The 11889-nt window shown below is 48.5% G+C and overlaps 1 protein-coding gene across 2 annotated transcripts in view; it reads right to left on the bottom strand.

Annotated features, from left to right (window-relative positions):
• The window catches only part of scyl2 (SCY1 like pseudokinase 2), a 25947-nt gene extending 14685 nt beyond the window's left edge, over positions 1 to 11262 (bottom strand). The window contains exons 1-5 of one of the 2 annotated variants that reach the window (XM_056587928.1): positions 11081 to 11262; positions 10048 to 10232; positions 8826 to 8983; positions 8502 to 8646; positions 5673 to 5822 (exon numbers count right to left, since the gene is read on the bottom strand). In XM_056587928.1, coding sequence (XP_056443903.1) covers positions 5673 to 5822; positions 8502 to 8646; positions 8826 to 8983; positions 10048 to 10224 — 630 coding nt within the window. In that variant the 5' untranslated portion in view covers positions 10225 to 10232; positions 11081 to 11262. Of the gene's footprint in view, positions 1 to 5672; positions 5823 to 8501; positions 8647 to 8825; positions 8984 to 10047; positions 10233 to 11076 lie in introns of both variants that reach the window. The other variant, XM_056587929.1, reaches the window with a different exon arrangement.
• Positions 11263 to 11889: the final 627 nt, after the last annotated feature.

Genomic DNA, 11889 nt, shown 5'->3' on the forward strand with positions numbered 1-11889 from the left:
GTGATGAGGGGGCGTGATAGGGGGGGTGATGGGGGGTGATGAGGGGGCGTGATAGGGGGGGTGATGGGGGGTGATGAGGGGGCGTGATAGGGGGGGTGATGGGGGGTGATGAGGGGGCGTGATAGGGGGGGTGATGGGGGTGATGAGGGGGCGTGATAGGGGGGGTGATGGGGGTGATGGGGGGTGATGAGGCGGGTGATGAGGGGGGGGCGTGATGGGTGGGGTGATGAGGGGGGGGGTGATTGGGGATAAAGGGGGGGGGGAATGAGGGCAGGGATTAAGGGGGGGTAATGAGAGGAGGGACGTGATGCGGCGGGGGGGGGGCAGAGTTGATAGATACTTTGACTTGCTGACAGATCGAAAGTTACTAATGTAACTACGGTTCTATGGATCCTGGATGACCAGTGCTTAAAGCACTGGATATCTCCACCTCGCGCATGCGCATTCCGAGTGCCTAATACCAACATGGTCACCTGCAGGGATTAAAGTGAAAAAAAATCTTCTGACTGAAATTTTATTCGCGCTACAGCCAAGTCACGTGCAGTGTGTGAACCATGTTCCAGGTTAGGTTACTTGACACCTGCTTAAGAAATACAAATGTATAAGACGTCAGCACCAAATGCAGCCATCACGTTTAAATGCTCGACCAATACTGTTTTACAGGAGGAGGATTTTAAACAGCTGTTCTTTTGCATCTATTGCAATTTTTTTGTTGTCTTTTCAATTAGACTAAGATTTTTTTTTTGCAAAGCTTGTCTCATATTTTACTCTAAAAAAATCAAGCATCTACATAACTTTTCATTACATGTTTTATTTCAAGTAAACCTTTTATTTAATATATAATCGGGATGTACATTAAAATGCTTGTGTTTTCAGTCAATTTTAACGGTAGACCTTTTAAATACTCACTATATAATTTGACAATTTTACCGGCGTTGACGTATGACGACATAATACACGTGTGTATTATGTCCATGTTCGAAACTGCATACTACCGTACTGCCGACTACATACTGCGCAGTATGTACTGTATACTGCATACTGAATGTGGGATTCAGTATGCAGTATACAGCAGACCGACTGCACCGCAGTATACAGTATGCAAGTTTCCCAGAATGCATTTCACGGCAGCGGTAGCGGTAAAGCTGCTAAAAGCTGTTTTAATTCTCGCTTCAGTGCTGTTAATACATCACTTTCTTAAGTTTTAATATTTTTTTATGCGAGAAAGTACCTATTTAGATCCTTAATATGCGATTAGTTTATCCAAATGACGCCTGTTTGTAAATTTGTCCCGACGTTATCGGAGATGTGAAGTGGCCTCTGTGAACTCCAAATGACGGAAATCCGTCGTAGCGACGGAGAACTTTAATCCATGCACCTGTGACCCCCACGTGACACCGGGAAGGCTACATCTTCCGGTGTCGTCAGAGGATCTGTTCCTAGAATGTTCTCGCGAGCACACAAGGATTCTGAGTGACTAAACGCTCCGGTGGTCATCCAGGATTCATAGAAACGTAGTTCCATTCGTAACTTTCGTTCTATTTTATCCCTACTGACCGGTGCTTAAAGCACTGGATGACCCATACCAAAAAGGAACCTCACTCATTGGAGGTAGCAGAGCTTGGCAGTAAGTCCACACTAGGGTTTGTATAAACGATTATTTTTTAAACGATTAATCTATCGAATATCTTTTCGATGCATCGATTAATATAACGATTTATTTTTCTAGTCCGATTCGATTTCGGTAGTCCGATATCGATTACCTCCCCATTAATTGACTAATAGCAATTTATACATGTTGATTTACATATCTGAATGAAAAAAACATGAATTCCTTAACATTGCAATGCATGTTTATTGCCTTTAAATTTCAAGATAAAAGTGCAAAGTAATGCATTCTTAGAATTCTACGGTGCTCGGTCACCTGCAGCTGCTCCCGGGTGGCGCCTCTTCAGGTGCTGCTGCATTGCCGTGGTGCTAGAATGGAAGGCCATCTCCATTTTGCAAAGACGACATATCACGGAATCGTTTCCTTTTACATTAAAGAATTCCCATACTTTAGAGGAACGAATGCAAGTCTGAGGAGCGCGTTGCTACTACGCTCCGGCGTCGCCATCTTTGTTTTGGGTATTTGGAATCAACGCACATTTTTCGCGTTGACGTAATTTATGCGTCGCGTCATCGATTACGTCGACGCATTTTTCCCAGCCTTAGTCCACACCCATCGGATGGGGACTGGCGACGTTGACGCAGTAAAACCTCGTGAAGGTGCCCGGCGACGTCCATGATGCCGCGGCACATAACGACTCTAGGGGTACACCTCTTGGTGTAGCCCATGAAGTCGAAACGCTTCCGGTGGAGTGGCACCTCAACCCAGATGGCGGGGGGCCACTGTGTCACAGGAACAGTTGCTCAGACTGCCGTATGCCGCCCGTAGCAGCAATGTAAGCTCTAAGCGCCCGTACCCGGCACAGCATCTCGGACTCATTCCCCTCAGATGGGGAGTTAAAACGTGCAAGCTGGAAAGCCTGGTTAAAATAGGTGCATGAAAGCACCTTGGGAAGGAACGCCACATTGGGCCATAAAACCACACCTGAGCCATAAGGGTTCCACCGCAGGTATGTATCTGCCACAGATAGGGCGTGCAACTACCTGACCCGCTTCATAATGGCGAGCAGAAAAGCCACCTTCATGGACAGCCTTCAACCCTACCTGGGTCAGAGGCTCAAAAGGAGGTGATGACATGGCCCCCAGCACCAGGGGCAGGTCCCAAGCTGGAGCCCTCAAGAGTCCTAGGGGGGCGCAGCCTCAGGGCCCCCCTAAGGAAGAGGGACACCAACCTGTGGCACCCCACTGTGGCTCCATCAACCATCACATGCTGGGAAGAAATAGCAGCCACATAGACCCTCAAGGGGGAATGAGAGCGACCCCCATCCAGGAGGGACTGCAGGAACTCCAGAACAGTGGCCACGGAGCAACGTACTGGGTCCACTGCCTTACCCCTACACCAGTCAGAGAACAACTTCCATCTGTTGGCATACTGTGCTCTGGTAGATGGTGCCCTGACACTTGGAATAGTATTCCTGACGGTCGCAGTTCAAACATTCAGCAGTGAGTCGGGCCCTGCAGTGGCCAAGCCCAGAGCTGGAGGCGACGGGGATCTGGGTGCCAAAACTGACCCCCCAGCTACGAAAGGAGGTCCTTCCTGCAGGGGAGGCGCCATGGAGAGCTGCAGCAGAGCCTGCGCAGCAGTGGAAGTAGGGGGCCACCAGTAGTAGCCTGTGGCCCCGCAGAAACACTCTCTGGAGTGTGGGAAGAATCAGGGGCAGTGGTGGGAAGGCATACAGAGGAATCTGTGGCCAGTCGTGAGCTAAGGCATCCGGTCCGAGGGGGCCGTCACCTCCGTCCAGGAGAACCAGAGGGGGGAATGTGTGGATTCCTCTGAAGCAAAGAGGTCCACTTCCCCCTTGCCAAAGAGACCCCATATCGTCTCCACCACCTCCGGATGAAGCCGCCACTCGATAGGAAATCTGCGACCTGGTTCCGTTCCCCCGGTATGGAGGCTGCCCGTACGATGGCCAGGCGGGGATATGCCCAGGTCAACAGGTTCTGAGATAGCAAGAGTAGCCGTGTCCCGGGCCACCTGACACTGGGACGGTGCACAGATCAGCCAGCCGTCCAAATATGGCAGGACCTTTGTGCCCTGCTTCTGCAGGGGTGAGAGAGCTGCCGCCACACCCTGGTGAATACCCTCGGGGAGAGGGAGAGATCAAAGGGAAGTACCCTGAATTGAAAATGACGGCCGCGAAAGGCGAACCGGAGACACTCAGACTCTGCAGCGACGGCTCAACCTGGGCCTGCTGCAGAGAGGTCGAAAGAACCATCAAAAGGTGGGAAAGGGAGTTCCCAATACGACCCATGCGTGCCGCTACGTCGTAGGCTTTCGACAGGAGGTCGTCTGTGACCCTGCACTGTGGGTTAGGGTTAGGGTTAGGGGGACACCTGGCATTTGGCCTCAGAGCCTCATCAGGAGCCAGAATTAGGGAGGCGATGGCAGGCTCGACTGGTGGCATGCGGCCCAGCCCAACCTGTGCCATGTTCTGCATGGCAGCCAAGGTCCAGGCATCCAACGTTGAGTGGGATAGGGCCCTAATGTCCCTCCAGCAACCATGAAGCTCCTTCAAGTACTCCTCTGAAGGATGGACGGAGAATGTTGCCGTGGCAGGGTTGCGCCTGAAAAAGACGCTGGCCTGGGATGGCTCCGTCTGCGCCGCATCGAGCTGTAGGCGAGCCAGAGCCATCCGCAGGACGGCCGCCATGGAGGTGTCTGCTGCCCCTGCAGAGAGCTTTGTGCAGAGGAGCAGGAGGCCTCGTCCAGTATGTGGGAGGCATCGCCCTCTGTTATAACCTCATTAAAGAGGATAGTCGAAGCCGCCAGAGAGAGGGCATCGTCAAATTGGGACGAGGGAGGGCCAGGCCGTAGCCCAGCCAGCCCCTGACCAGTCCCAGGCTGAAGGGGCCAGGATGAGGGACCGTATTTGCTCCATGTCGGCCGTCAATCCGTCCACCTTGGAAGCCTGGGGCACCCATCGCTGCAGCCCAATCATGCCGATGCCACCCAGAACGACCGGGCTGATTGGGAGGGAGGCCCATTAAGGCAGAGGGGTTATTGGCTGTTGCCCGATTTTCCATCTCTGCCAGCCTAGCCACTCTGAGCGCCCAAGGAAGGAGACTGCAGTTCATGCAGGCGCTGTCCGTGAGGCTCTCCGTCTAATGCACGAGACCGTGGCAAGGAGGGCAGCTGTCGTGGCCGTCCTCAGGCTCGCGAGGAGCCGCACAGCCGACACAATGGTGGCCCATTATGGAGGCAGCCACCGGCAGCGTAACTGGAAGCGGAGGACTTCCCTCGACAGTAAATTGAAAAACAGAAACTAATTAGCCTGTGCGTCATCGCTGCTACCAATTGTCAATCAAAGAAGGGCCAAATGCGGCGTTACCGGGAGCGAGAACACTGCCTTCACCAGAAACTGTAATCAACCGAAGGTTCCATTCGGTACCTGCGCAGCGAGAAGATGTAAAGAAACAGATCCTCTGACGACACCGGAAGATATAGCCTTCCCGGTGTCACGTGGGGGTCACAGGTGACTATGTTGGTATTAGGCACTCGGAATGCGCTTGCGCGAGGTGGCGATATCCAGTGCTTTAAGCACCGGTCAGTAGGGATGAAATAGAACTCTTGTTTAATAGTGTAGTGACTTGCATAATGTTTTTTTTTGTAATATTTTTTTTCAATTATTTTATCAATTAATCATAGTCTTATGAAGAAACTAAGAGCGAGTCGATCAAAGAAATGGCTCCAGTGGCAGAGCGCCCTAGCTCGTCCCTACCCTACCCCTACCTCGGCCTTACCCCTAACCCTACATTACCCTACCCCTACCTCGGCCCTACCCTACCCCTAACCCTACCCCTACATTACCCTACCCCTACCTCGGCCCTACCCTACCCCTAACCCTACCCCTAACCCTACATTACCCTACCCCTACCTCGGCCCTAACCTAACCCCTACCCTAACCCTACCTCTGCCCTACCCTTACCTCTGCCCTATCCTACCCTAACACTAACCCTACCCCGGCCCTACCCTAACCCTACCCCTACCCTAAAACTAACCCTACCTCGGCCTCAGAGGGGTTGGCTGAGGAGATGCTGTGGTCGAAGCCCATGATCTTCCACGCCCCGCTCTTGTTGAGAATGATGTTCTCCAGACACAGGTTGCCGTGCACCATCTTCACCCCGCTGTGCAGGAACACAAGGCCCTCTGAGACCTGTGGACAGGAAAGAGATTCCACATTAAAGGGGACATTTATGAAAACAACACTTTTCCTGGGATTTGGGGTGTTGTTTTGGGTGTCTGGTGCTCCCACACGCATACAAACTGTGAAAAAAGTCTGTTCATGGTTTTTTGAGTGAGATATGCATTTTTGAGAGTACCCCGCCTACAGTTACCAGATGAGCGAGTCAGTTTCGGCTCACCCTCCTACGTAGGAAGGGGGCACAGTTGAATATTACCTCCTACTTCCCCACTCCCCTCCTATCAGAGCATGGCTAAGATTTTGTGGACCAGCGGACGAGGAGCTCCAGTGGGGAGAACTCGGCGGCAGCTCAGCTCCGGGAGTACAATCCATTTCACTGCCGGTGGCACCACCATAGCTGCTGGACTGCCGAAGCTTCGCCGGCAGTCCGGAGGAGGGGACAAGAAGAAGAAAGGGATTGTACTCCCGGAGCTGAGCTGCCGGACTGCCGCCATCTACCCCCAACAGACTGTTCAGCTCCCGGAGGACACCCGCTGGAGAAGCCGGGAAGCTTTGGCAGTAGTTCAGCGCCCGCAGTACACCGCAGTACACCGCCGGAGCTGCCGGACTGCCACTGAAGCTTCGGCGGCAGTCCGGCAGCTCCGGCGCGGGGAGCTCGGCAGCAGTTCGGCATCTCAGCTCCCGGAGTACAATCCCTTTCTTCTCCATGTCGCGGTTCATTGAATTCAGAGAGTCACGCCAAAAGTTCCCTTCCCGAATTCTTCTCAACCATGGCCGAGATAACCCCCACTATGAGTCAGTACTTGTTGTGAAAGTGACAGAGACTAAGGAGTCAAAACAAATATTTAATCATCTTCTAGCTTGCTCCTAAAACTGACCCAGGACCAGCAACCTTGGAGGCAACAGCATGTCCGGTATTAGATGTGGAGTAAGGCGAGGATGGCGTCAGTCTACTGCATTCAAGATACTAGACATTGTATTGTAGAAGTTTGATCAAATTCAGATGCAATTTTCCAAGTCCAGGAGCTTCCAGAAGGCCGCAGGTCAACACTTTATTCTCGGGCTCTCCTCAGCTCAATCTAACCTTGGTTCTTCATCTTAAAGCACAGGGCCGGGCCGCTCAGTTATCTCCATCATTAGTGTTATTATTCAGGTGGAACCCACCGATACCTGTTGGGTTACTGTTATTCATATCGAGCCAAATCACAAATGGCCTTCACTAGTGTTGCTTTCGTCAACGAAAATTATGACTAAATATCGTCGTCAACGACCCTTTATCACGTGAGGAAAACGAGACGAGACGCAACGTAAATGCTGGTCATGTGACAATAACAATAATTAAATACATAATGCAATATTGTTGACGAATAAAAATGAGACTAAATGTGTTTTACAAAATAATACTCTGCGAAAATGTCTCTTCATTTTCGTTGACCAAAACTAGTCGAGACTAGTATTTATTTCTGGGGCTGTATCGGGTTACTTTACTTCCTGAATCCCCGCTCGTTACGGCATTATTTAGATTCACAAGACGCAGCTGTGGTGGTAGCGTTAATGAAAACGTAAGGCCCTGTCCATACTAATCCGGGTAAATATAAAAACGTACAACTTGCAACTGAAGATACATAGTACATTGCACAGAGAAAATCATTTCCATTTCCCCTGCCATTTTTTTTTACATGACCGTAAGCTTGTGGCAGCGTCATGGCAACCGAACGCCATCGTATCTGAAAGCCTCCGTCTACCCTGACCACACTACAACGCGAACCCAGCGTTTTCATATTTATCCACCTCAGCAATCGTTTTTGAAAAGTATCGTTTTCAGTGTCGGAATTCGCCGTTCTAATGTGGACGGAACATGTTTGGTTGGTAAAATAAATACGTTGTAAATTCATATCAGAGTGTCTTCCATGTCTGGAATGGATGTATTCTTGAGTCTATAAGGTAAGAATAATATAATAAGATTACCTTTTTTGAATTGTGAAATGGGTTTGGCAAAAATAAAATGTTGGTTTTGTCAATACTACTAGGTAGCCTACTTATACTACATTGACTGAGTTAAATAGAATTGCATTACAAAAAAGTGACTAATACAATCTGCTTTGACTAAAACTAGACTAAAATGCTCAGACTTTTAGTCGACTGAAACTTGACTAGACTGAAAAGAGTATGAAAGTGACTAAAACTAATAAAAACTAAAATGCTTGAGACAAAGACTAGACTAAAACTAAAATTAAAACAGGCCGCCAAAAACAACATTAGCCTTCACCCTCTCCACCGATTGTGGCTGGGCGTGATACCTGGGCCAGAAGGGCCCTGGACCTGCTGGTCTGCGGGGGATAAGGTGGGGGCAGAGACAGGGATCTGTTGTTGGGCTATAAGACAAAGGAAGGGCGTTAGGCGTCTCCACAGCTGTTCCTCTAACCCTGCCTGACAGCCAGCCGCCTGACAGCCAGCCGCCTGACAGAGAACTCTTCTGTATGATGGATATTAAGGCATCTACATAAGCTCTGTATCAGCTGACCGGAACACTTGTTTCGCTTCTTGTTTGCCATTTATTGGTAAAACGATTGATCAATGAATTGATTAAATCGGAAAATAAACAACCAAAATCACCAGTTAATTCATCGCCAATCAATCCAAATAATTATTTCTTATCTAGTTATTTGCAGCCTTAGTTCAGACACTGACCTGGAGCAGGCCGTACTTGGTCTCTACGTCGTACAGCTTGTACTCCTTGATGTCTTGGGGGACGGGGCTCGGCAAGTGGTCCCACTGGCCCATCACGTTGGCCAGGCTGGCGAACACCGGCTCCGTGCAGAAGGCCAGACAGTCTCTGCAGGGCGGGAGACAGTGGGGACGGATGTCAAGTGTATGACTGGCGCGCACACACACACACACACACACACACACACACACACACACACACACACACACACACACACACACACACACACACACACACACACACACACACACACACACACACACACACACACACACACACACACACACCGAGACTCCTCCAGCGGGTGCTGCACCGTCAGCAGGCGGGGATGACGGAGGCGGGTAAGCTGCTGCACCCCTCGTTTCAGCGAGTCGATGATCTGGTCTTTGTCAAACTTCTGGTACTTGTCAATCAACTTCTTGTCAAACACAAACACAGCCACTTCCTGTGGGGGGAAAGGGGGGTACAGTGACTGCATTTATAACTCTGGTCTTCTGCTTCTTGAGTAATGCATCGTTGAGCAACACCCCCCAACCTACTGCCCTGCTACCAGTGACCTGCGTCAAAGCACAGGCCGTGCTAACACCCTGCGGTACCAAACTACTAACCCTAACCCCCAACCTACTGCCTTGCTACCAGTGACCTGCGTCAAAGCACAGGCCGTGCTAACACCCTGCGGTGCCAAACTACACCTCAACTATACAGACTGGGGAGGGTTAGGCCGTGCTAACACCCTGCGGTACCAAACTACACCTCCACTATACAGACTGGGGAGGGTTAGGCCGTGCTAACACCCTGGGGTACCAAACTACACCTCCACTATACAGACTGGGGAGGGTTAGGCCGTGCTAACACCCTGCGGTACCAAACTACACCTCCACCATACAGATTGGGGAGGGGGACTGAATGTGGTCTTTATTCATTCATTATTGTTATTTTTAAAGCTATATTTTAAAGCTTGTTTCATGTGGCTCACCCCCACTGGTTGTCAATGGTTGGTGACCCTGGGCGCGGGCCAAAGTGCCCTTATGGATAATCCAGCCCTGTCCAAGCATCATGACATTCACTGACCAGCCAGAGCGGTATAGAGCTTGTCCATCACAACGTCACATGGCAATAGTTAGCTGACCCTGAGGTACCCCGACTGTCCTTTAGATGAGGCTGACTGTCCTTTAGATGAGGCTGACTGTCCTTTAGATGAGGCTGACTGTCCTTTAGATGAGGCTGTCGCTGACTAGCATGGTTGCTCTGATGTTAACTCAGACACTAGGAGTCAAACACCACCGTCTAGACAGAAACACACACACACTTTAATTCTTTATTTGAATCCACCAATCACATTACAACAGATAGGATTCAAATATTTCAGAGATGATACTGCTTTGTTCAAGGGTACAAAAAACATCTCCTGCGCCTCACTGCAAGGCTGCCTATCACTGCTGATATTGAGCAAAACTAGTTGTTTAGACACACACACACCCATTCGCACACACACACACACACACACACCTGCTTGGTGGACTTCTTGGTGCCGTTGTAGATCCTCCAGCAGAGGCCAGGCCCCCCACTGGCGATGTGCCGGCCCACCTCGAACTCCCTGGTCACTGGGTTGCCCATGACGGCGCTGGTGACGTCGGCCGTCACCTTGGTGACGGTACTTTTGAGCTTGTTCAGCATGGACTCCATGTTCGGGGCTGTTGAGGGAAGGTTCAGATGTAAAAACACAGAGAATATACAACATTAGACAACTCCAGAGTGTTTTATACTTATAGCCACAACAACAATAAGGACTTTTATATACAGTATATTCAAAATGGGAGCTAGAAAACCATTTAGGTAGGGGTATTGGCATCTTATTTTTAATCAAACAAATTCTAGGGTATAGATAGCAAACTGAGACCTGAGTACTGCAATTTGTTTACCATGTGCATGTTAAATGAATTAGTTCGGGTCATTACAGTCGATATATCCCAGGTTGATAGGATATGGGTTACCCGAACTACAGTGACGTCATTTTTTAACGGGTAAACCCCAACAGGTTGAATTTCTGACCTCAGCAAAACACCAATTCAAACCTTGACGTTTGCTTAACAAGTTGGCCATGCAACATGTTTAGCAAAGGTAGGATGAATACATACATATAACCAATCTCTCTCTCTCATATATATATATATATATTACGCAGTACTCTAACCCTGATGCAAAATATCCGATATGACTCGTCATCCATCGTTAGCCATGTACAGCAGATGTAACATAGCATGTTAGTGGGCATGTGAATTCACAGCAAACCCGAGCTGCCAACATCGACGTGTTGATTGTTATTCAATTGGTAGCTGATCCGTAACGTGTAGCTCATCCATAATGCGTGTCTTTGCAACGTATAAACAAAAGTTAGCAACAGCTAACCCTAACCCTATCCAATAACAACATCAGTGTCTTCAGAGTGCTATCACGCTAGCGTCAGAGAGCTTTATCATGACAGGATCCCTTTCCTTTAGCCGTCAACATGTAAACCTCACAACTTTCAATGTTTACCTACTGTGTTATATATATGATCCGATTGTTTGAATTCTAAAAAAACACATTTAAATATACATGTCAATAATTGTTGAGAAAAAGAGCCATGTCTTCCAGCATTTAAGTTGGCTAGCTTCGCAAGCTATCCTACTTCCGGTATCCACCCCCTCCATTTGACACGTGACTCGTGTGTATCAGTGCCTAGGGGTGCGTCACCAAGGGTATTTATAGAACGGCTGTGTGCAGACACATCTATAGCTGTCACTTATAACTCTACCGGTATTTATTTGAGCAAGTGTTAACATATCGATTGTTAAAGTAAATGTAACACTTTTACGTTAGTTTGTTATTCCAGACAACACACATTCACATTTTACATAAAATAAAACTATTAATACAACACACTTTAAGAATAAAGGTTTTATTAAAGCCTACATTATTTATCATTAAGTGCTTTTGAATAAAGAAAACTCAAGGAATACAAAAGCACACCTAACGCCAGACAAACAGTCAACTAATCAGTGTGAAATTATAAAAATTAGATGCAATTAAAACATAGTTCCCTAATTGTTGCATGGCTGTTTCCAAGCCAATTTTCTAGAGTTAATTGTCCAGCTTCTTGGTCCTTGTAAGTAAACTCTATACAACCACATATACAGTATGTTAAATCATTCTGTTCAAAATTAATAACATCTCAAATGTACACACATTTTAAAGTCGTAATATAAAAGCCTAATTTACAAATATTTCTTGACGTCCTTAACCTCACATCATGCTACAAATAAGATAAGAAATCCAGCATAGTTTTTTTTCATTAGATATAACGACTCT

This window comes from Gadus chalcogrammus, chromosome 4 (genome assembly GCF_026213295.1).
Source record: "Gadus chalcogrammus isolate NIFS_2021 chromosome 4, NIFS_Gcha_1.0, whole genome shotgun sequence".
NCBI lineage: Eukaryota > Metazoa > Chordata > Actinopteri > Gadiformes > Gadidae > Gadus > Gadus chalcogrammus.